Consider the following 27,087-nt stretch of genomic DNA (forward strand, 5'->3'; position numbering starts at 1 on the left):
AAACCAGGTCTAAACCAGGCTTAAACCAGGACTAAACCAGGACTAAACCAGGACTAAGCCAGGACTAAACCAGGACTAAACCAGGACAACACCAGGACAAAACCAGGACTAAAACAGAACTCTACCAGGTCTGAAGCAGGACTCAACCTGGACTAAACCAGGACTAAGCCAGGACTAAACCAGGACTAAACCAGGACTAAGCCAGGACTAAACCAGGACTAAACCAGGACTAAGCCAGGACTAAACCAGGACTAAACCAGGACTAAGCCAGGACTAAACCAGGACTAAACCAGGACTAAGCCAGGACTAAACCAGGACTAACCAGGCCAGGACTAAGCCAGGACTAAACCAGGACTAAACCAGGACTAACCAGGACTAAACCAGGACTAAAACCAGGACCAGGACTAAAACAGACTAAACCAGACTAAACCAGGACTAAGCCAGGACTAAGCCAGGACTAAGCCAGGACTAAGCCAGGACTAAACCAGGACTAAACCAGGACTAAGCCAGGACTAAACCAGGACTAAACCAGGACTAAGCCAGGACTAAACCAGGACTAAAGCCAGGACTAAGCCAGGACTAAACCAGGACTAAACCAGGACTAAGCCAGGACTAAGCCAGGACTAAACCAGGACTAAACCAGGACTAAGCCAGGACTAAGCCAGGACTAAGCCAGGACTAAACCAGGACTAAGCCAGGACTAAACCAGGACTAAGCCAGGACTAAACCAGGACTAAACCAGGACTAAACCAAAACTCTACCATGTCTGAAGCAGGACTCAACCTGGACACAACCTGGACTTAACCAGAATGAACCCAGGACTAAACCAGGAATAAACCAGAACAAAAACCAGGACTAAATCAGAACTAAAAAAGAACTTAACTCAAACTAAGTCAAGATGAAACCGGGTCTAAATTAGATCTTAAAATGATATTGTTTTGCCTTGAATATAGTAGGACATTAATCTTATCCAGGTTGCATTTAATCCACTATAGTAGACTAAACCAGGACTAAACCAGGACTAAACCAGGACTAAACCAGGACTAAACCAGGACTAAAGGCCTGTTTACATGAGAACGCTTGCGGATAAAAACTACAAAATATTTTATTGGAAGTGTCTTTCATTTAGACGGTGTTTTTGGGGCTTAAAAACCAGAAAAACCTCCAGAGTGGAAAAGTTGAATACACTCTGCCGTAGTGTTTCTGTCAACACTGCCCAAGACGCAAAACTCTGGTCAGATCTGCTCACGTTGTGGACGAGTTTACATCACATACATCAGTGTCACCACCGAGCTGCCTGGCATGGATACCCAATCGAATTCCACACATTTTTGCGTCACCGTATGCACGCAGATTTCCTCCTGAAAACACTCGTCTAAACAAGGAATAAAAAGTGAAGACGCGACGCCACTTTTGCGTCTTCTGTTCAGACCGACGTCATATAAACGTTGCCTAAGACCAGGACCAAATCAGGACTCAACCAGAATGAACCCAGGACAAAACCAAGTCCCACTGATCACTGTTTATTAGGATCACTCCTCCAGTGAGTTGTCACAATATTTTGGCCGGCCTTCCGTCTTAACAGCGCGGCGTCTGAAGTGTGCATGTAGTTGGTTCTTACTTTGTTATTTAGCCCCATCAGTCTGTATCAGCGTGGGTTTAATTCGCATCACCGCAGTTGTCCAATAAAAGTGACCTGTGGGGTCAGGGAGGCGCGCTAATGGCGGGTTTGAGAAGCAAATGTTCAGTTTCAGGACGCCCACGCTCCTTGATTGCGTTGAGATTAGTTTCCCGTCACCGTGGAGACAAGCAATCACTCCTCCTCTGTGTCCAGCGCCGCTCCATTCACGCGCAGGTGAGAGAGACGGAGAGGAGGAGGGAGAGAGAGAGAGACGGAGAGGGAGGGAGGAGGTGATATCTGGAGCTTAAAACACTTAAAAGTCAAGTGGGGATGAAGCAATGCACAATTTTGGTGTTATAAAAGTGTAATTTTATAACTATTGAATCTCTCGGTTAAAAACATGCACCACAGGTCAAATCAACCAGTTCAATCAAGCAGTCCTGACCAAGACTAGCTCACGATCTGGTGACGGGTCCTAATGCTCCTCGGAGGTTTGACCCAGCATCACTGAAGCATGGGTCAAATGCAAAGGACAGACCTTTTTCACATCGCTTTAGGTTTAGGTTTGCGGAACTTCTGGTTAATGCTTTTCTACGGCAAAATGTCTGTAGAAATGTCTGGCGTGTTCTCCACCAGCTTCTCACTGTTCTGCGCAGTGTCTTTGCTGTTCCTAGTGCGGCACTTTTCTGGACCGAGATGTTCCGTTGTTTTTCCCGGTATCTGTTGTAGCCGCTCTTCAGGTTTGGGGGTTATGGACCGAGTGCTCCGATCACCACGGGCAACACTGATAACTTTACTTTCCAGGCTCTCTCCAGCTCCTCCTTGAGCCCATGGTATTTCTCTAGTTTCTCGTGTTCCTTTTTCCTGTGTCAGAATAATTTTATTATCCCATATTTGCTAAATACTTGTGTGATATTCTATGCCTATGAGTTAACCATTTATGTAACTACAATTCTTTGATTTATAATGTACCAATCACTTGTATGAAAATGAATAACCTCTTTGTGTTTGACAACTGTGTGCAGTGAACCTCGAGATGATTCCTCACATGAAGCCAACTCCCACTGTCACACATGCAAGAGTTATGATGGTGTCTGACCTAAGGCACCTCCTGATTGTTAATCATGTTTTATGTGTTTGTACTATGCAATAGCTTCATCAGTTTCTTATTATGTCTTGGCTGTTTCCCCTTCCCCTTGAGAATTATCGTTCTGTAACTAGGGCCTCCTAATGAAATAAAAAGAGGAGAACGGCCTTGAGTCATCAGAACGTGTGGAGACTGTTGGTTTTGATGCCCACTCTCTGCCCGTTCTCCTCGCGAGTAAAACTGAATTAATCTCTTGTCTTTCTTCTTGTTTACAATGTTTAGGCAGACCTAACACCTGATATTACCATCTCTTGGTATTGTGATGTCCACCACCACAGCTTTGTTCTATGTTATTAGGTTCTTTTTTCAGACCAAGAGTTTGTTTTCATACCTGTCTTCCTCAGAGTCACGTGATGTTGCTGTGACGTGTCCGATCAGCTGATTTAAACAGGTTTTGGCGCCGTCTTCCTACCGGTGGAGGCAGGACGACAGCGCCAAACATCATTGGGACAGAGGAAAACAAACATCGTCGCAGGATTAAAGAGGCAATCGAAATACGGAAACGTGCCCGCAGGACTATAAACCGGGACGAGGGGGCTTTTTTACTCTCACACACCTGGGATACTGTCCTGAGGAAGTCGGTCTGCAGGTGGCGCTGTTATCCTGCCTCCACCGGTAGGAAGACAGCGCCAAAACCTGTTTACATCATCAGACCGGACACGTCACAGCAACATCACGTGACTCTGAGGAAGACGCTAGTGAGCAGTCGAAACTGTCAGGTATGAAAACAAACTCTTGGTCTGAAAAAAGAACCTAATAACATAAATTATCGGAAGACCAAATCAACCTCATCAGCTTTGTTCTGTTCTTCTCCACCACCACTATGTCTGGTTGGTCCATCACCATCGTGTCCGTCTGTATCTGAAGTCCCACAGGATCTTGGCTCGGTCGTTCTCCACAACCTTTGGAGGCGTTTCCCACCTTGACCCTGGGGTCTCCAGCCCGAACTCTGCACACATGTTTCTGTACACTCTGCCCGCCACTTGGTTATGTCTCTCCGTGTTTGCTTTCTCTGCCAGCATCTACACCTGCAGTTCTGTGCTGGACTGTCTCAGGAGCCTCTTGTCTGGACTAAATCAGGACTCTACCGGGTCTAAAGCAGAACACAACCTGGACTCAACCCGGTCTAACCGTACTGAACCTAGGACTAAACCAAGACCAAAAAAGTGCCATGTGAATCTGACCCATTATTATTATTTACTTTGCTTAGAATTTTCCACAATATGTCATTAAACTTACCAATTTCCAATCATCTCAAGTCAAGTTACAGAGCAGATCTGTGGAGCGCTGAAGTCTTGCCCAAGGACACAACAACAACAACAACAACGAGCTAGATATGATTCGATATTTAACCATTATTTTAAATTAGGAGTTGAATTCCTGTTGTTGTAGCAGCAGATACAGACTGTGAGCACAGACCGAGACGCGCCGGACAAAAATAAAAACAGATGTATAGATAGATATTAGCAGTTGCCATAGAAACCACCCAGCGACTTGGCGGGGTCCGAAAACGGCGTCCGGCTGTGAGTCTTTAGAGGTGCCATTTGTGATCGCCGGTGTAGCTTTTATCTCCCCGCTCCAGTCGGCTTAGAAAGAATGTTTTTTTAAAAGAGAAGTGGGTTAACCTTTGATTTATTTATTTATTTTTTTATTTTTTGAAGGTAGAAAGCGCAACAGGAAGAAACAGCTCCGGTACATTGGTCTGGTTGGGCTTCATTCAGGAGCGCTGGGAATTCCGAGCGTCCGCCGTGCACTAAGAGATGTCCGGGGGAGACGGCGTGCTCGGATTCGGTTAAAGAGAAGTGGTCAGAGAGCTGTTCCACGCTGATCTAAAGATGTTAGAAGCTAATAGGGAGTGATAACCCGGCTGTTAACAGGTCTAGGAGATTTCTCCGTTAACGTTAAATGGACTCGAAAACCAGAGCCGAGTCTCGCCGGAGTCCAGATAAAAGTCAAAGGATTTTTATCTCGGATTTGAGGGAAAACTGTTTAATTATCTGAGAAGAGGGCTCAGCTATTGTCTACAAGATGATATTAAAGGTGCATCACTTTTCTCTCGTCTCCATGAAGGTGTTTTTTGAAATTTTCTGAATGAAATAGGTCGGAATTAAAACATTCTTCTTCGAGTTTATATAGAAATAATTGATTGATTGAGCTCATATTGGCTATTTCGGATTTTGAACATATTCTGTAATGATTTTTTTGACAAGAGATCGTTGTTTACTTGGAACGTGAAGTGTAAAGGTCGACTAAATCCAAAAATTTTAGAGTTTAAAGGTTTATAAATAATGCATTGGTCGGTTCGTTGTGAGTTGATAATGTGATTGTTCTTATTGCCTTTTTTTGCAACTTAAAGATTGGATTTGTATTAAATTGAGGTTTAGATGGAAAACACGTTTATTTAATTCCACTCAACATCTAGGAGACGGGAAGGGTTCTGATTGGACAGGGACATGAACGTATTTACGTCGACCGGAAGAAAACACACACTTCAGCTGCTACCGGCTTTTCTGTCATCTCGGTTTGTCGTTACGCCGCGGACACAAACGTGATCCAAACTTTTATCGTAGTTGTTCCGATGATAATTTGTCTGTGAGCTGGGGAGGAGAAGGGAAGAGTGTCGGAGAAGAGAGGAAGAAGACAAACTGAGTCGACGGCTGCTCTACCTCAGCCCACTCCCGCATCCCGCTCGCAAATCCAAAGAGACGTGGAGGAAAGTCCGAAGCGAGAACTGGTGGAGCCGGATTGTCTGGATCACCTCAGAAGGGCGACCCAACGAGCATTTATTATTTTAAGAAGAATAAACGTTTACATGATCGAGGAATAAATTAAATCAGCTGTAAAACTGTAATGAACCACCCACGTTTCTAGTCTTATCACAGAATGAGAACCAGAGAGAGAGATGGTTCATTCCTTCAAAGTATTTCAACAAATCCGTAACATCTCATAGCTCGCTCCTTAGCTACTCTCTAGCGTGGTCTCCATGGATACGGGAAAAAAACACAACATTTCACACAATCAAACAATCCTTTACTTGTATCCTTTGAATTGCATGTGCTTAGTTGGTTAAAATCACTTTGTAGTTGTTTAAAATCACTTTGTAGTTGTTTAAAATCACTTTGTAGTTGTTTAAAATCACTTTGTAGTTGTTTAAAATCACTTTGTAGTTTGTTAAAATCACTTCATAGTTAAAATCACTTCGTAGTCGGTTAAAATCACATCTTGGTTAAAATCACTTCTTAATTGGTTAAAGTCACTTTGTAGTTTGTTAAAATCACATCTTAGTTGGTTAAAATCACTTCGTAGTTTGTTAAAATCACTTTGTAGTTTGTTAAAATCACTTTGTAGTTGTTTAAAATCACTTCGTAGTTGTTTAAAATCACTTCGTAGTTGGTTAAAATCACATCTTAGTTGGTTAAAATCACATCTTAGTTGGTTAAAATCACTTCTTAGTTGGTTAAAATCACTTCGTAGTAGGTTAAATCACTTCATAGTTAAAATCACTTCGTAGTCGGTTAAAATCACATCTTAGTTGGTTAAAATCACTTCGTAGTTTGTTAAAATCACTTTGTAGTTTGTTAAAATCACTTCATAGTTAAAATCACTTCGTAGTCAGTTAAAATCACATCTTGGTTAAAATCACTTCTTAATTGGTTAAAATCACTTCGTAGTTGGTTAAAATCACTTTGTAGTTTGTTAAAATCACTTCGTAGTTGGTTAAAATCACTTTGTAGTTTGTTAAAATCACTTCGTAGTTGGTTAAAATCACATCTTAGTTGGTTAAAATCACTTCGTAGTTGGTTAAAATCACTTTGTAGTTTGTTAAAATCACTTCGTAGTTGGTTAAAATCACTTCATAGTTAAAATCACTTCTTAGTCGGTTAAATCACTTTGCAGTTGGTTAAAATCACTTCGTAGCTGATTAAAATCACTTCGTAGTCGGTTAAAATCCCAGGATACGATGTTAAAAATGTTTCATAACCCAAAATCGCCGCACAAATCTCTAAAATCCTACATTAATTCTGACCTTAAATGCCTCTTCCTTCAGCAGATACCGAGGCAGCACCCAGGTCACCGGCTTTACTTTGACTATGCAAGCCTAGCATTTCAGCAGCACGGCCATTCTTAATATCGCTCCCCGTAATTAGTTCTTTGTAATTAGCGCGATTTATTGCTTTGCGTATCCCTGGGAGACGGCCTTACTGTAACCGAGGTCTTAATTTGCAATAATACACCCTGCATAATTGAGAAGGTGTATGGTGGGGGACCTGAGGAAATATGACAGGAGTGGACAATAGGAGTGGCTGTAAAAGTGCACGGGGCAACTTTTTGGTCGCCACCTGCTTGTCGTTGCTCTGTCTGGAATGTTCCACAGTATGACATTAGACAGCTCAACCTTATGTTTATTGAATTACAGGTGGGTTTATCGCTCAAAAACACCTAGAAAAACAGACATTGGCCACGTTTTTTAATTCTGAATTAATTCGTTTGGAATTCAATTATTCTCCTTCGTGTTTACATCGAGATAATAATTACGAATTGAGGTTTAAATGGAAAATAAGTTAAATCGGCTTTATTTAATTCCGCTCAATGTTTAGGGGTGGGAAGGTTCTGATTGGACAGAGACACGAACGTATTTACATCGACCGGAAGAAAACACTTCAGCTGCTACCGGCTTTTTTGTCATCTCAGTTTGTTGTTACGCGTGGGGATGTGTATGCTGTTTCCCCGCCCACACAAACTGGGGAACAGCGGTCCAAACCCAGACTCCTGAACCAGCGGGAGCAGCTCCGGTTCAGGTCGGACCCAGATGAGGTGGAGCGGGCAGTGGTGTTAGGAGCCTCGGCCTGAGAAGCGCTTTCCCCACGGAAGAACTAAGACCACGGAGGTTGGACGCTCAAAATGACATATAACAAACCAAACCGGATTCACGCTTCTGTCTGGATGTTCTGCACCAACTCAGTACCGGCCACAATCCTCGAGCACAGAGGACAGGAGCAGCAGTATTCTGCCAAATTTACTGCCTCATATGGAGTAACAAATCCGTAACATCTCATAGCTCGCTCCTTAGCTACTCTCTGGTCTCCATGGATACGGGAAAAAAACACAACATTTCACACAATCCAGCAATCCTTTACTTGTACCTTGTGAATTGCATGTGCTTAGTTGGTTAAAATCACTTTGTAGTTGGTTCAAATCACTTTGTAGTTGTTTAAAATCACTTTGTAGTTGTTTAAAATCACTTTGTAGTTGGTTAAAATCACTTTGTAGTTGGTTAAAATCACTTTGTAGTTGGTTAAAATCACTTCGTAGTTGGTTAAAATCACATCTTAGTTGGTTAAAATCACTTCTTAGTTGGTTAAAATCACTTTGTAGTTTGTTAAAATCACTTCGTAGTTGGTTAAAATCACTTCGTAGTTGGTTAAAATCACTTCGTAGCTGATTAAAATCACTTTTTAGTCGTTAAATCACTTTGCAGTTGGTTAAAATCACTTTGTAGTTGGTTAAAATCACTTCATAGTTTGTTAAAATCACTTCGTAGCTGATTAAATTCACCTCGTAGTTGGTTAAAATCACTTCGTAGTTGGTTAAAATCACTTCGTAGTCGGTTAAAATCACTTCGTAGCTGATTAAAATCACTTTTTAGTCGTTAAATCACTTTGCAGTTGGTTAAAATCACTTCGTAGTTTGTTAAAATCACTTCGTAGCTGATTAAATTCACCTCGTAGTTGGTTAAAATCACTTCGTACTCGGTTAAAATCACTTCGTAGCTGATTAAAATCACTTCGTAGTCAGTTAAAATCCCATGATACGATGTTAAAAACGTTTCATAACCCAAAATCGCCGCACAAATCTCTAAAATCCTAGAACTAAGACCACGGAGGTTGGACGCTCAAAATGACATATAACAAACCAAACCGGATTCACGCTTCTGTCTGGATGTTCTGCACCACCTCAGTACCGGCCACAATCCTCGAGCGCAGAGGACAGGAGCAGCCACAGCGCAGTTTCACCTTCGCCGCATGGATCCAGTGGTCTTGCTCGATACACAGAGGCACAGGGACACAAACATGATACAAACTTTTTTTTCACCATCTTGCAGTGCGTCATCGCGTCAGAAGGGCGACCCAACGTGAACGCGCTGAACGACCGGAATTATTATTTTTTTAACGGAATAAACGTTTACATCAGGGGTGTCCAAACTTTGTTCATCAAGGGCCACATCTCGAAACACAGATGAAGCAGACGGCCGTAGACTGGTGCTCATTATAGTGAAAAACTGAAATACGTGCATGTTTAATACGTTAAAATGAGCCACCAGTCCTTTATTTATGCTAAGATCCTCAAAACCACACACTAAATATTAATAATTAGCTTTACCAAGGTAGATTGTCAAAAAACTTGCAATAAAAAGTTAACTTTTTAGTTGATGCAAGGTAATTTGGGCTAATTCTCCTGGAAGCCTGAGGGCCAAGAAAAATTTGTCTGAGGGCCGCATTTAGCCCACGGCCCATAGTCTAGACATGCCTGGTTTACATGATCGCGGAATAAATTAATTTGGCTTTAAAATTGGAATTAATTCTGAAAAATCATTAGGAATTAAGTGTTTACATCGTCTTTTAATTTTTTATTCCGAATTCAATTATTTTTCATCGGAATTAAAGCTCTCGTGTAATAAATTCCGCAATTCTGACAGTGAGCGGGGTCGCCTCTCCGCAGACCTGACCTGGAACTTGGTCTGGTTTGGTCTCCGTGAAGATAGAAATGTTTAATGCCCATACTGTGAAACACTGCAGACAAAGCAGTAACATCTCCATGGAAACAAGCACTTGACGGACCATTGGAAAATTTACACAATGCACAGTAAAAGTAACATTTTAACCTAAAACATATTAAAACCACAAAAAGATGCACTATGTAACTTTTTTATTAGAGTGTGTACTAAATGCTTGTCTGTGTTGTTGTTGCTGAGTTGCCTAGAATGTTCCACAGTATGGCATTATTATCCTGGACTTGATCTGGGAGCTGACATATCATCCCCAAAGGTTACACTAATGAAATAAAACATACACTACACAAACGCTATGCTAAAACGCTGTTACCGTGGAGACAAAGGCAGATTGTAACGATAGGGGAGCTAATTTGCATATTTATTTTCAGTTTTTGCGAGAACGAAGTTGAATTATATTTGTGACTGGGGTAGCTTGAGGACATGAAGCTGTGAGTGACTCATGGTGTCAATGTAATGTTTTTAAAAAGTTAATTTTTTAAGTTTTTCTTCTTCTTTTTACAGAACCTTTAGAAAGAAAAGGAGAAGAAGAAGAAGAAGAAGAAGAAGAATTTCAACAACCTGTCAAGAGCCGAGAAAAAAGGGGATGGATTGTGCAATAAAAATATGTAATTACAACAACTGTTTTACAATTCAAATGGCAACCAGGTATAGGATTAAGAGTTAGATCCTCGCAGATTCATGAGGTAACAATTAAATTTTGTCTATTTCTATAACAAATTCAACACCACAACTGCTATTACTACGAATACTAGTACTACTTAATGGTCCTGTATTACACAAAACTGACTCTGGGCTGAAATTATCCAAATGATTCTAGTATATGGATGTGGGTACGTACACTACTGGTCAAAGGTTTTAGAACACGTAAATTTTTCCAGTTATTTATTGCAATTCAAGTGGTGCAAGTCCAATGAAGAGCTTGAAATGGTACAAACTGAAGAGCCAGAGGTTAACAAAAAAGATAAAAGATACAAAACACAAGCCCAAGCTCTGCCAAAACCACCTCAGGAAAAAAGAACAAGATGGTAAAGCTTGAAATCATGGAGTGTCCAGCACAGTGTCCAGATTTAAACCTCATGGAGCTGGTTTGGGATGAACTGGACAGAAGAGTGAAGTAACCGACAAGTGCCACACATTTATGGGAACTTCTGCTACAGACTTGGGAAGAACTTTCTAAAAAATATTTGATTTATATTGTTAAAAGAATGAGCCACAAGTGTGTTCAGCTTTTATATCTGTCAAGGGGGAAACTTTCATGAATCAAAAGTTTAAAATATGTTTTGGTCAACAGTGAACAGTAAAAAACTGAATTCAGTGGATTTAGTGATTTGGAGTGAGATGGAGAGTTTGTTAAACTTGTTCTGTTCTGTTGTTTATGTTATAGTTTATCTGAAGAACTGTTCATATGTGACGTTAACAGTCTGTTGTTCTCTGCTTTCGGTTCCTGGTTTTTGATTTTATTAAAAAAAAAAATTCCCCAAAAAGTGCGACTTATATATGTTTTTTTCTTCTTCAGTTTTTGGCTGGTGTGACTTATACTCTGGAGAGACTCAGGCTACGCTCACACTGCAGCCTGAAGTGACCCAAATCCTGATTTTTGGCCCCTGTGTGACCTGTATCTGATCTTTTAATGACACAGATTAGATTTTTTCAAAATGTGATCCAGGCCACTTGGATATGTGCTTCTAAAACCGATACATATCTGACCTTTTGAAATGCGACTTCAGTCTGAACGGCCAAGGCACATTCATCCCATCCACACGTTATCACACGGTGGACTTGGCTATGCCAAAGAGGTTGGCTATTGTGCGATAACAAACACCTGTTGCAAGCCAATACAGCCCAACGCCGACGCGTTTGCTCTCGGAAATAAGCCGCCGAAGATGTGTTTCCTCCCACGAGAGTGGCACAAGTAGGCGCTCACAAATGTACACAAACGTTCTTCTCGTCATACGAAAATTGTTAATGAACTCCATGTCACTGAAGTGGAGCACATCACCACTCACCACTCTTGGCTCCGTCTCCACATCCACACGTTCCTTTCAACAGACTGTCCCACAAAACACCACGACCAAAAACCTCGTCCTTCTCCTTCTCAATCTCCTCCTTAAAACAAGTAAGTTGTTCATGTTCTGGCTCCGGTACGAGAGGAACTTTAAAATCTCCAGGTGCTCGATGCTGCGTCCATGTTTGGACAACTTCCGTAAACACAGAGAAGCTCGCTGCGGTTGACGTCGTCGTGTCTCCAGTGCACATGCGGGACACTTTTGGGCCGTTTAATGTTCACACTGGAGATCACAGACAAGTTACATTTAATTGGAAATGTGAACGACGTCGCAAAAATATTGAATTTCACAAAAAAAATCCGAACTGAGAATTAAGCCCTGCAGCCTGAACATAGGCTTATAGTCCAGAAAATACGGTAGATATAATAGGTAGATAGATCGATAGAGAGACAGACAGATAGAAGGAGAGATGTACAGCCAAAGAAACAACATTCCCACAGAAACAAACAGAAGTAAGAGTCAGGTTTGTGGAGAAGCAATCTTGCTCAAAGTATGGACATCATTTTTCAGAGCAATAAAAACACCCCAAAAAACAAAAAAACAAACATGCTTTAGTCTATTTTTGATTAAAACATTACGCAGTGAGGCTTTAAAACTGCTCTCCCAAAAACATAAACATTTCCTTTTGGCTGTCCTCCAGTGATAAAGCAACAAAATAATAAATATATATGTGTATTGGATGCAAATGAGGCGAGTCCATATGCATTGTTCAAGCTTATTTCAATATCTTATCGCCACGGAAACAGCCAGTACCGTCCTATAGTAATATGGGTAAGAATAATAACAGCATAGCCCCATATGGAATCAGATACAGGCCTTATTGAACTGAAGTGATAATATTAAACAGCATTATACGGGCAGCTGACAATGCTCCAAAGCCAATTTCACTATATATGAAAAGCAGGAGTTGCAGGTGGGATTACCGTGTGTTTGATCAGCGGGGCGGCCATCTTGTTTGTTTTGGAGGTCTGGTCGTTCGTGGCGCTTTTCTTCTCTTTCTTCTTCTTCTTCTTCCTCTTCGTCTGCCGTTTCGCGGTGACGGTCTGGAAGCTCCGCCCCTTCGCTGTCAGAGAGGACTACGGGGTCTTCTCGGTCGGACGCTGGTGGGTCTGGAGAAACTGTGGAGAAGAAAGATGAAGCAGATGTGGAAATTATTTGGCTTTCAAATTCAAAATTGTTCAGCTTTTTCCATTTTAAAAAAATTGTGTAAAAAGAAAATACTGAAGCAACTCTCCAGGTGAAAGTTCCGTTAAACGCTTTTCTCCCTTATTTCTTTATCTGGAATGTTTCACAGTATGGTATTAAACCTTTCTATCTCCATGGAAACCAAACCAGACCAAGTTACAGGTCAGATCTGTGGAGAGGCGACTCCGCTTCCAGTCAAAATATCTGCTTTTTTAAGTGTTTTTGAGCTATAAAACCACCTGTAATTGAATAAATGTAAGTTAGAGCTGTTTAATGTCACCCTGTGGAACATTCCAGGCAGAGCAATGACGTAGCCATAGAAACAAGCAGCCAAAAAGTTACATAGTGCACCTTTAACTAACCAAAGCAAGGACTAAACAAGCTTAAACCTCGATTAAATCAGGACAATCAACTAAAACAAACTCTAAATCCTTAAAAAAAAAAAAAAAAACATATTCGTGCCATAAAAAGAAGCTTGCATAATTGTGTATTTAAAGATGCGCTTTAGGCCATCTGCTTGTTTCCATGGAGATGTTATTGCCTTGCCTAGAATATTCCACAGTATGGCCTAAATCATTTGACAGCCTTTGACAGCACAAGGCCAAGTTACAAGTCAGATCTGCGGAGAGCTGAGCCCCCTCACGGTAAGAATACATGTTTTTCCGAGGTGTATTAAAGCAGAACCGAGCGATTTCAAGTACTACGTGACATCACGCAAGACTGCATTACAAGCATCTGACTAGGGGGGGCGGAGTTTAAAGTGTGGAGACCTGTTCGACCAATCACGGCGTTCCTTATGCCTCCAGACCCCGCCCCTCCTCCACCCTCACTCTTTTCTTTAGTCGCCCAAGTGCTGTCCAAGTTATCAGCTCTATTTTAAGGGTGATTAGTTTAGTTTAAAGGTGCACTGTGTAACTTTTTGGTTGGGGGGGCTTGTTTCTATGGATACGTATGGATTGCTCTGCCTGGAATGACATTACATAAACAACTCTATCTTACATTTATTCAATTACAGGTGGTTTTATAGCTCAAAAATACCCCAAAAAACAGACATTTTGACTGTGAGCGGGGTCGCCTCTCCACAGATCTGACCTGTAACTTGGTCTGATTTAGTTTGGTCCGATCTTCAAGATGATAGAAATGACTAATACCATACTGCGGAACATTCCAGACAAAGCAGAGAAAAGCATTTGATGGACCCTAATTTCCAAAAGTTCCACAATGCACATTTAAAGCTATATTTTTAATGCCACACTGCGGAACATTCCAGACAAAGCGATAGCATCTCCGCGTGGCGTCTTTTAAGCGTTTTTTTTGCTCCCTCGCGAACCGATATCAATCAAACGAAGAGGTTGGGAGCGTGACAACTCCGCTGCCGACGACAAAGTAAAACTGGATATGGCTCATTAGTGCAGTTATTAGGCCCCATAAGTCGTCGCCATGACAACTCCGCAGGCTGCGCTCGTGTCAGATGGATTGGCAGCGAGACGGCTCCGCGCTCTCTAAAGATAATGTACGGTACATTCTGCAGACGCGTTATGGTGTTTAATCTGAACCGAGCGGAGAGTTTGAGAGAGCAGAGGTTTAAAGTGTGTATGACAGGTTAGACTACAGTACACTAATTGATACTTTGCAGTGCTGGGGGGGTTCTACTTGTATCTCTATGGGTGAAGTGTTCAGCCGTTACCATGGTGACACAGTGCGCACATTAGCGATCACACAACACGGAAAAAGTTTTAAACAGCACATTGTCGAGAGCCTGTGATCAAATACAAATACAATTCATGGTTTGATTTTCACCCAAAAAAAAAAAGGATGTGGCTTAGAATGTTCCGCAATGTGGCATTAAATCTCAATCTGTATTTACTGCTCAAACACCTACTGTACCTCTGTAGATTTTTTCTTCATTTCTATGGTGATGTACAAGTTTAAAGTCACATCTATATTAGGCTAAATTGACTCTGAGATTTAAGATGTTATAATTATGGGTGTGCAAAAATATTCAAATATCGATGTATTGTATTGTTTAATTTCATGATACAGTATCGATATCGTGGGCTGCCGTATCGATATATCGTCAAGAGTATTTTTAGGTATATTTTACTAAATTATTTAGTGTAAGAGTTACAGTTGTGTTGACATTTTCACTGTTTTGATGAAGTAAAATGGGTGTTTTGTCATGTTAATTATGTGCAGACTTAGTGGAATTAATAGACTTTTAACATCAGAGTCATGATTTAGACTTTTTTTTTTTTTTTTTTTTCCACAGAACCATATTGAATGAATGAAATATACTGTACTGAATTGTAAAAAATCGAAAGTACACTGTATCAAAAAGCGTATCATATTGTGCAGTGTTTCCATCCATCCATTTTAGCCTAAACAAGGACTCCCAGACTTCCTTCACCCCGGACACTTCCTCCAGCTCCTCCAGGGGGACCCCAAGGCGTTCCCAGGCCAGCCCAGAGACATAGCCCCTCCAGCGTGCCTTCCCCGGGGCCTCCTTCTGGTGAGACATGCCCGGAAAACCTCCCGAGGGATGCCCGAGCCACCTCAAGCTGGCTCCTCTCGACGTGGAGGAGCAGCGGCTCTACTCCGAGCTCCTCCCGTGTGACTGAGCTCTTCACCCTATCCCTAAGTGAGCGCCCAGTCACCCCGCAGAAGAAAACTCATTTCGGCCGCTTGTATCCGCGATTTTGTTCTTTCGATCATTACCCAAAGCTCATGACCATGTGTTTCCAGTGTTTACCGCACCGCTTTATAGTTAGGGCGACCACCTTGACAAACAATTGCCCCCCGCCTTCACTACATCCCTACAAACCATGTGAGACCTCGCAAAACTACAGTCGTGGCACCTCGGTCCTCACTTTCGCCTTTCTCCGGCACGAAATCTCCATCCGCCCCCGAAGTTAACAGCTCCTTTTACCTTTAAATGAGTAGAGATGGTCAATTCCAGGGCTGAAATGATCCAAATTATTCTCGTGAAGGTGTTTGAGAGAAGAACTCAGCCTCAACATGCAGGGTTTGTGTCTTTAAACATGTGCGAATGAAACAAAACACAACTCCAGGTCTGTTCGTGACGAGAAAACAACACTATATCTCTCAGTTCTAGCACAATCTCACATTTAAAACCACTAATAAATTCTAATTGTTTTAAAACGGTCGTGCAGTTGTGTGGGTCACGTTGTATCCGCGAAATGTCAATGCGTGCAAGGTTGTTGTTATGTTAAGTGGGTTTTTAATGGCTTGATAGAAAACAGCGCCTCGAGTGGTTTGGGGCAGTAACGATCAATAATAGTTAATAATTCAGTAGCTATTACATGTGACATACACTACAGGCCTATGACTTACAGCAGGGAGCAAAAGTCAAAGCTGCACTAAAACACATGGAGATTAGACTGGAAATCTGCATACAAGAAGGAGATTATACAGAGACGGGAGAAGTACTCGTGTTAGGAACCATTAAGGTTTGTAATTAACTTCAATTAGGAAAAGAAAAAATGTACTAGTAATCACGTTTTTTGACTCTATATTGTATAAATCAGGAGGGTTTTTTTTTTATTTAATCTTATTCAAATCAAATAAAAAGGTATTTTCTGATTACTACTACTGCTATTACTACTACAGTTACTACTAGTATTAAAACTACTAGTACTACTGCTACAACTACTGCTACAATTACTACTACTACTGCTACAATTACAAGTAGTGATAGTAGTGGTCGTGCTACCACTACTACTACTGCTGCAAGTACTACTATTACTTCTACTACCACTATTACAACTACTACTACTACTACTACTTCTGCTACTACTACAACATCTACTTCTACTGCTACTACTACTACTACTACTAATACTACTACTGCTACTGCTACTATTACTATTGCTACTACTACTACAAAAATTACTATTACTGATATTGTTACTACTACTATTACAACTACTACTACTACTACTTCTGCTACTACTACAACAACAACAACTACTGCTACTACTGCTACTACTATTACTACTACTACTACTACTACTGCTACTACTACTGCTACTACTACTACTACTAATACTGCTACTACTACTACTACTACTAATACTACTACTGCTACTGCTACTATTACTACTGCTACTACTACTGCAAAAATTACTATTACTGATATTGTTACTACTACTACTACTACTACCGCTGCTACTACTGCTACTGCTGCTATTACATCTACTACTACTACTATTACTACTACTGCTACTGCTACTGCTACTACTACTACTACTACTGCTGCTATTACTACTATCACTACTTCTACTACTACTAGTACTACTGCTACAACTTTTACTACTGCTACTACATCTACTTCTACTATTACTACCGCTGCTACTTCTACTGTTGCTACTACTACTACTACTACTGTTACTACTATCGCTACTGCTACTACTACACCTACTACTACTACTTCTGCTACTGCTACTACTATGGCTACTACCATTACAACTACTAGTACTACCACTATTACTGCTACTACTACTGCTACTGCTATTATTACAACAACTACTACTACTACTGCAACAAATACTACTACTGATATTGCTACTACTAGTACTACTGCTACCACTACTATTACAACAACAACTACTACTACTGCTACAACTACAACTACTACATCTACTACTACTACTACTACTAGACATAAACAGACAATATTGATCCACTAATTCACTTAAGTGTTTTTTCTTACACAGCTGTTTCTGTGTAACTGATGTTTTCTTGTGTATTACAGATTACAGTACAACTGCATTACATTGTTTTGTTCTTGTTTACCAGAAAAGTTACACAGTGCACCTTTAAAGTTATAAAGAGACAATACTGAGGCACCAGGACATCTATTTTTCCCTATAAACATCTGTTGTTTACCAGAAAAGTTACGCAGTGTACCTTTAGAGACAATCTGAAATACCAATTCACCAACTTTTCCCATAACATCTGTTTCTATTGATGTTACAAACCCCAATACAATCACATTATATTGTTTCTATACTGTTTACCAGAAAAGTTACGTAATGGATCTTTAAAGGGCCCATGTTACGCTATTTTCTGATGTTATAATGTTATTTCCTCATCGCAAACAGACCTGGAGTTGTGTTTTGTTTCATTCACAAATGTTTAATTAACACAGAAACCCTGCATGTTTAGGCTGAGTTCTTCTCTCAAACAGAATATAAACACTCTGTTCCACCTTGTGATGTCACGTGGTAATACAGGAAGTGCTCCACTGTGTTATTAAACTCCACACACCTTCACTAGAATCAGTTGGATGATTCGGGATCAGGAATTTCCAATCTCTACTGAACTAAAAAGGAGATGTTAACTTGAAAACTATCACTTCATGACATCACAAGGTGGAACAGAGCATTTTCAGCTTTAGAGACGTAGACAAACGCATAATAAATAGTTACTCAAACATGTGTGAATGAAACAAAACACAACTACAAGTATGTTTTTGATGAGGTAACAACATGACTTAAGCCCATGGGTCCGTGAACCATTCGTTCTTTTAAATTTCAATTACATAAAATTGGAAAAGTGTTATTTCGTTATTCTGTTTTAGTGTCAAAAAAAACAAAAAAAAAACAATACAGTGGGAAAACAGTTTGTTGTATCATTATTTCATTTTAGTTTCCAAAAAAAAAAAAAACAAAAAAAAAACAGATTTCGACCTCTTATTTCTAATATTTAATTTGAAGTTTATTTCAAATAACACCAATCAAAAAACAGTCTCCGTGCCTATTTTAATTTTATTATTTTGTTTTTATGTTTGGTTTATTTGCCCTGGACGTTCTGCTGCAGTGTCAACCATGGATCTATAATAAAAACGATTGTTCTGTGATGTCAAGTGAACAAAGTTTATCACCTCGCTGCTTTCTCTTTCTCATCATGGAGTTCAACAACGACCTTCTAAGACGTGAAACTAAACGCGTCGCTATTAAAGAAGACGACACGTTTGTCCACAAAACTGCAACGATTTTTTGTGGAAGTTCTTCTAGCAGCAGAACTTCCAGAACAAATAAACCAGAGAGAATAAAATATCACGGCGCCGAGACGAGATGTTACTTGAAATAAACTTCAAATTAAACATTGGAAGTAGAGGTTGAAATCAGACTTTTTTTTTCTTTTTTTAACACTAAAATGGAATAAAGTAATTACAAACTGTTTTCCCATTGTATTGTTTTTCGTTCTTAATTGAAAACCAAAAGAACGAGTGGTACACGGACCCTCGTGAGCGTCAATTTTTGCGTAATATATCACCTTTAAAGACAGTTTTGACCCACAAATCCACCGACTTCCCCCTTTCCATCTGTCTCTATTGATATTTCCTTACACATTACAAACTCCAGTACAAAAACATTACACGGTTTCTCTCTTGTTTACATTACCGTGCCTCAAACCCGCCTCTCAAACATAATTGCGTCTCGGGAGAGCGTCATGCTTGCTGGGGTTAGGTCCTGTAGGTTTTCCAGTCGCTAACATCTTCCTCGGCGGTGGACATTTGACACAAATTGAGCCACGTGGACTTGTTAGCGGCGAAGGGGGGCAGAGAGAAGTTCGCGTGTCCCCCGACTAGCTCGCATGACATTTTCAGGGGAGTCTGTAGCGGCTGCAATGGCCTTTTGACAAATCCGAGCTACATATAGTTGTATATACAGGGGAGGTCGCTAATTAGCTTCGCGCGTCCTCTCCGTCTAGCAACTTTTACTGTTTTTTTTTTTCTCTTTCACCATCTCTTTTTTCAAATATCTCGGTAGATATCACACCTAGCGTTCGGAAAATAATAAGGATTTAAATTTAACTCGGAGTCAAGTCAGAGAAAGAACACTTATACAAGAACGAAAGAAGGAAAGAAAGAAAGCGCTAGGCAACAAAGTGACATTATCAACGCGCTAAAAATAAAAGATCCGTGGTGTTCTGAACTGGCAAAGTAGCTGGCAACTCAAATGGTACTTTATACTTTCTGAATATTTCTGAAAACTGCATTCGGGAGGGCACCTGGGGTTAAGTTTAAGGCCGTGTACCTGATGTTTACTCACGTATTTGAGCGAAATGTGTATTGGCCCAGAATAGATATTTTGTATAAGGAGCTCTTGAGGTCAAAATCCAAAATGAATCAACCAAAAAAAAGTCCAAAATGTAAGCCAAAAAGCCTACGTTCAGACTGCAGGGCTTAACACTCTATTTGGATTTTTTTGTGAAATCCGATGTTTTTGCGAGGTCGTTCACATTTCCAATTAAATGTGACTTGTATGTGACTCCAGTGTGAACATTAAACGGCCCAAAAGTGTCCTGCATGTGCACTGGAGACACGACGACGTCAACCGCAGCGAGCGTCTCTGTGTTTACAGAAGTTGTCCAAACATGGACATGGAGATTTTAAAGTTCCTCTCGTACCGGAGTCAGAACATGAACAACTTACTTGTTTTAAGGAGGAGATTGAGAAGGAGAAGGACGAGGTTTTTGGTCGTGGTGTTTTGTGGGGCAGTGTCTGTTGAAAGGAACGTGTGGATGTGGAGACGTAGCCAAGAGTGGTGAGTGGTGATGTGCTTCACTTCAGTGACACGGAGTTCATTAACAATTTTCACCTACTTCAGCGCAGAATAGTGACGTTTGTGGCTTGTTGATAACGTGTAGGTGGATGAATGCGCTTTGGCCGTTCAGCCTGAAGTCGCATGTCAAAAGATCGGACATGTATCGGTTTCAGGAGCACATATCCAAGTGTCCTGGGTCGCATTTGAAAAAAATCGGATCGGTGTCGTTCAGACTGTCATTAAAAGATCAGATACAGGTCATATAGGGGCCAAAAAATTGGATTTGGGTCACTTCCGGCTGCAGTGTGAACGTAGCCTAAGTCAAAATAAGTACCGTATTTTCCGCACTATTAGGCGCTCTGGATTATAAGACACATTGTCACAAATAAACCGCACTGGACTTTAAATGAAACACAACAGTTGGATGGGTCAGTGGGACTTTGTTTGTGGCGTTCACGGTGACTCTGGGCTTTGTTCAGTTGTGGCGTGTAGGGAGGGTGCTGTCTGGGATCGCTGGATTGTCGGCGTGTTCGCAGTGACTCAGTTGTTCAGTCGTGTCTAGAAGTGGCACATTGCGCTCGCTTTTTCGGTTCGTTCCTCCGTTCCGTTCCTCGTGGGCTCGGAGTGATGAGTGTGGCTGCGGGTGTTTTTCCCCACGCAAAAGTTAGATTTTTTCAGTTTGTTCTGCTGCTGTGACCAATCAGATTCAAACAGTCGCCATTAGAGGTGTAACGATATCCAAAACTCGACAAACGACATTATTACGATATTTTGAAGAAGCAAATAAAATTGTAGATAGAATTGCTTTTAAAATACCTCGACAAGACTTTGGTGCGAATTATTACTGTCATAATCCCAAGAATTAAGGTAAAAACATCATGAAAATCTTAACGTCTGCACTGAAATGAATCATGGGATATGTAGTTCTCTATGTTTTATTAACCTACTACTACTATAAAACAAGACATTTAAGCAAAGGAACTTGTGATTCGATATTATGGTGAGACCTCTGACGATACGATATCACAATATTTCCCGATCTCTTTCAGCGAGTGTCATTCCAGATTTATAATTTGCAGAACTCGACGCATGAATCTGGTCTGATCCGGGTTACGACACGACAGCTGCGTCTCCAAACGTACATTATCTCAACGTCTCAAAGCCAACGACGAAATTATCCAAATCGTAAAACAGCTTTAACTTGAAAATTGCTGACTATTATGTACTTTTCTGCATATTAAACTCAAAACAGAACGCCGGCTCTTTTGTCGTCGCTGTGTACGCCACTTATTGTGTTGTCAAAGTTTGAAGTATCATTAAGAAGACAGATGTGACTCCTTTGCTCATATAAAGCCAGTTACAAAAGCCTAACGCTATTACAAAACACATCTTTAATACGCCCTGTCATCTCCAATAAGTACCTTTTGGATTCTAACATGTTGCGACCGTAATATTACTGCATATCACGGCGCGTCCTTTAATCAAATCAGGTCGAGATAATTCACCTGTGAAGTCCCCCGAGCTGACAGTCCCTTTACGCAGACGAACGAAACCTGATTAACCGCCGTGACCCCGTTTGACCTCGGCTACGACGGCTTCTGACGACGCTCGGAGATAAAGTGCGAGCGAGCCACAAGTAAAAGTAGTAAAAAAAAAAAAACTGTACTTAAAGGTTGTATGGAGGATTTTTTTTTGTTTCAAGTTGTCAATGATAGATTATAGAGATGCAGTAGCCTTGTAATTATGATGACCAAAAAAAAGAGAATAAAAATTCATCAACTCTGGACGTGGTGGGGCTAAACATTTGCCAATAGATAACGACACTGCCTCGTTATCTGTGAGCTGACAGGCTGTCAATCAATCTCCCTACGTTTCTAGCGTAACTGACTTGCCTGCGCGCCGCCGGTACGTGGTTTACGTACGACTGTCACGCAGTCCACAGACGCAAGACGCACAGACGCTGTTTACTCCACCAACGCAACAGTTCTTAGCGGCTTTTTTTTACCTATATCTTCCTCGCAGTTCACACAAAGTTTGTTGCAATGGCGACAAGAATCCAGGAGCAGTTCGCCGCAAAAGAAAGTCCGTTTTTGAGGTCGCTGAAAGAAGAAGACAAGGGGAAAAGCAGCGAAGCCAAACTAAGGTGATTCTTGTAGATTCATTCCAGCGATGGCGCGACTGAAGCAGACGCAGGGTCTAAAGACTGACGCACTGGTCCACAAATTACTCCTGGACAGGAAACTTCTGCTTATTATGAAAACGTACTTTATTTCCAAGAGCTAGACAAATGTTTTTCAGGACACGAAAGCGATATCCTATGTCTGAAAACGTAATTTTCAAGGCAAAGAAAGAGTCCGCTTGCTGCTGCGTGTTGTAGCTAGTTCATTCGCACTGAATCTCCGCGCAACCTTCTCTGCACCCCTTTCCTGCTCCTCTCCCCGCTGCCCGATCCACTCTTCTCCCTGCTCCTCACTTCTCCGTCTTGCCTAACCAACACTGTAGTTAGTTGTTTACAAGTCATGTGCAGCGGCTGTAAACAAACCTGTTTCTGGCGTAAAGAGGAGGAGGGAGGAGGTGTTTCTACGTAGGAGCTGTAGGGGAGGGGGGGGGTTTCACACATGCGCAACATTTGAAAAAGGACAAACAGTCGCTGGATTTCTCGTTCCTTGGAAAATCCTCTATACAACCTTTAAGTCAAAAATGGTAGATATCTGTATTTTACTTAAAGCTGCACTGTGTAACTTTTCGGTTGGGGGGGGTCCGTCACCTGTTTGTCGCTATGGAGATGTCATTTCTCTGCCTGGAAAGTCCCACAGTGTGACTTTAAACAGCTCGACCTTACATTTATTCAATTACAGGTGGTTTTATAGCTCAAAAACGTCTAGAAAAGCAGGCACATTCTGACTGTGAGCGGTGACGACTCTTCACAGATCTGACCTGTAACTTGGTCTGGTTTGGTCTCCGTGAAGATAGAAAGGTTTAATGCCACACTGTGGAACATTCCAGACAAAGCAATAACATGTCCATGGAGAAAAGCAGTTGACAGAAAAGTTTGCCTGTTTTTTCTCATTTTCTATTTCTATTTTTGAGCTATAAAACCAAGACTGAATAAATGTAAGTTAGAGCTGTTTAATGTCATACTGTGGAACATTCCAGACAGAGCAGTGACATCTCCATAGAAACAAATAGGCTCAATTTCCACTCTCCGCTCAATTTCATTTCTCTCCAGCGACTAGGTCAGGAATCGTAATACACAAGACGATTTTGCAAGAATCCCGGAAGTTGTAAACCGCGCGACGGCCAATCAGAGAAGAGCTGTGAAGCCACGACATCAAACTCAAGCGTCTGTCTGGGTCACTTTTGTACGGAAGCCGAGAGGGGTCACAGCAACCGCAAATGCCGCGACAAATACAAATGCAACAACACAACAAAAAGCCACAACACACCAAAAAAGCCACAACGGAAATGACCGCGGGACTCTATTTTAATGCAAACGTCGCAACAAATACAAACGCCACAACACAAACGCAAATGCCGCAACACATTAAAAAGCCACAACACATTAAAAAGCCACAACACATTAAAAAGCCACAACACATCAAAAAAGCCACAACACATTAAAAAGCCACAACACATTAAAAAGCCACAACACAAACGCAAATGCCGCAACAAAGTAAAAAGCCACAACGGAAGTGACCGCGGGACTCTATTTTCCGACGGACCGATCAAGCGGCAAGTGAAGAAGAAGAAAAACTACAACGTGAAACGAATAATGATAAAACAATAAATTACTTTTACTTGCGTTTCCAACTTCTCCGTTCCTTTACTTTTCACGTTCTAGTTCTTCTTCTTCACTTGCCGCTTGATCGGTACGTCGGAAAATAGAGTCCCGCGGTCACTTCTGTTGTGGCTTTTTTAATGTGTTGTGGCTTTTTACTTTGTTGCAGTATTTGCGTTTGTGTTGTGGCTTTTTAATGTGTTGCAGCATTTGCATTTGTGTTGTGGCGTCTGTATTTGTTGCGGCGTTTGCATTAAACTAGAGTCCCGCGGTCATTTCCGTTGTGGCATTTTTGGTTTGTTGTGGCTTTTTGTTGTGTTGTCGCTAGAGATGCGCGGATTGTGGTTACAACTGCGGTATCCACGGTTAATCCGCGGGTCGGGCGGATGACGTGACGAAAAATTATATTTTAATTAAATTCGGGCGGGTGGCGGTTTAACTACTAAAAAAAAAAAAAAAAAAAGTTATTGTTAGTATTGTTACCTACATCTGAAAAGACGAGTGTCATTGTCTATGCTTGTAGTATGAAGTGTACGTCATATCCTTAATTAGCCCATTTGACCTCGTTTTTATGTTCTGAAGGTTCAGGTTGTGTCGGGTTATTGATGCCTAAGGTTTACGAGGCACATATTATATGCAGTTTATTTTATTATTTCTAATTTATTTCAGCTGTTTGCCAACACGTAAGTGGCTATAGGGCCATATTTATTTAGTTATGCTTTTTTTTTTTGTATCGATATCAGATATATTTTAAAACACGCAGTGTAGACTGCCACTCGGGGTTTTTAAAACTTAAAGACAGACCGATGGAGTGAGGCTATGACTTTGAAATAACATCGGGCAATGGCAGAATGTTCAGAATGTAACAACATCCAACACGAAGGCAAGAAGGTTCAAAAATAGCCTAGTTGAAAAACGTTGTCAGTTAATTAGCTGCGCAAGAAAACCAGGTAAGTCTGGGGTTGTTACGGACAATTAAGAATGCGAACATACACGCTGAGCGAATTTTGGAATGAATGAGCTATAGAGTTTGCATTTTTATCGAGGCTCCTTAGTTTGTTTGCTGTATGATTGTTCTAAAATCTAAAATCAATGGGCGGATGGCGGGTGGGTGCGGTTTTGAAAACCTTCGGTGCAAAATGGACAGCGGGCGGATGATGAGTTTTTATGTTGCGGTTGCGGATGAAAAAATAGCCCATCCACGCATCTCTAGTTGTCGCATCTGTATTTGTTGCGGCGTTTGCGTTTGTTGTGACCCCTCTCGGCTTCCGTACTTTTGTGGTACAACACAACAGTAAACAAAGCGGTCGAGATTGATGTAGACGAAGACAGACATTCTGTGTTGGCGACGATTCCCGAGATTAAGGATTTAAAGCCGGAACAAAGAGAATGTTTGGTGAATTTTATCAAGGGGAAAGACGTTATTGCCCTTCTTCCTACGGGATTTGACGCATTACATACATCACGACCAAATAACAGCAAATCCTAATGCTGCGAGGTCAGACGGTTTCCACGAAGTGAAACCATCTGATAAATCAGGCTGTGATTGAAGGTGACAGACCCTCAACCAAAACATAATACATAATGCGCCTTTAAGTAGATTTAAGTAGAGTTTAAGTGGAGACTTTTTACTTTTACTTTACATTTCTGAACTGGACTGAAAAGCAAAAGTATTTATTTTACTTCTGCTGCAAAGGCTGAGGATTTATTTTTTACATGTTCATAGTTTGAGCAAACAAAAATATACAAATGAAACAGATGGAGGAAAAAAAAACTCAATTCCGTTATTTCTGTTGAGCAAAATTCATTCCAAATCTTTATCAAAAACAGTACATTTAAGCTTTAATAGATCTGAAAATCTGTGCGAAATACTACAACTTTTTACGCTTTAAGTACATTTTAAAACAGTTACTTTAATATTCTTACTTAATAGATTTTTTCATGTGATAGTTTTGCTTTTAGTTGAGTATTTTTTTTGCTCCAGTATCTGTACTTTTACTTAAGTAACAAAACGAAGTACTTCTCCCCCCCGCCGTAGCGATCCTTACAGAAATAATACCTGGAGGATGGGCTAAACGCTAACACTAACGAGTTGTTTTATGGGGGCTAAATTACCCAAGATGCCGCCCGTCGTCAAAAAGAGGAAGTAATAATGTGTGACACGTTAATTAAAAAGCAGGTCTCATCAGTGGAGATACAGCGCCGGGCTAATCCAATGTGGTGTAATTAATACCAGTTGTTGTGTTGACAAAAAAGGCCAGTACAGCTTTATACGACGACAGAATATTTACTTATTAGTACATGAAGTAAAATGTAGTTCAGTGGATTTGACCTGGAATAACCCGGAGTTATATGACACAAAACCGACTCTTGTGCGACATAAATCAAGTTATAATCCTGTTACCGCCTCAAAAACAGACCTGGAGTTGTGTTTTGTTTCGTTTTGTTTGTTTGAGTGATCTTTTATTATTAGTAAGTAACGTCTCCAAAGCTTAAAATGCTCTGTTCCACCTCGTGATGTCATGAAGTGGTAGTTTTCAAGCTCCTTTTACCTTTAGTTTAGAAAAGATTGGCAACTCCAGGGATGAAATTGAATCGTAAAAACACACTGGAGCTCTTCCTGTATTACCGCATGACATCACAAGGTGGAACAGAGTGTTTTCAGTTTGAGAGGAGAACTCTAAATACTCTAAATATGCAGGGTTTGTGAGTTAATCGGTGTTGGGAAGGTGATTTTTAAAATGTATTCCCCTACAGATTACAGATTACACACCCCAGAATGTAGTTTGTAATAGAATCCATTAAATTTCTTAAAGTGAGTAATGTAATCTGATTACTTTGGATTACTTGATTTGCTGTAGAGAAGCAAAGACGAGGATATCGTAAGATAAGATGTTTTGTTTGCTAAAAGAAAATAAAAAGCTCA

At 40.8% G+C, this 27,087-nt stretch overlaps 1 protein-coding gene across 1 annotated transcript in view; it reads right to left on the minus strand.

Moving 5' to 3' along the window:
• The window catches only part of zranb3 (zinc finger, RAN-binding domain containing 3), a 314,618-nt gene that overhangs the window by 112,700 nt on the left and 174,831 nt on the right, over nt 1-27,087 (minus strand). The window contains exon 14 of the mRNA XM_055166955.1: nt 12,551-12,745. Within this exon, the coding sequence (XP_055022930.1) occupies nt 12,551-12,745 (195 nt within the window). The remainder of the gene's footprint in view (nt 1-12,550; nt 12,746-27,087) is intronic.

The sequence above is a fragment of the Boleophthalmus pectinirostris genome, unplaced genomic scaffold, assembly GCF_026225935.1.
Source record: "Boleophthalmus pectinirostris isolate CB_2022bp ecotype Guang Dong unplaced genomic scaffold, ASM2622593v1 HiC_scaffold_11, whole genome shotgun sequence".
Lineage (NCBI taxonomy): Eukaryota > Metazoa > Chordata > Actinopteri > Gobiiformes > Gobiidae > Boleophthalmus > Boleophthalmus pectinirostris.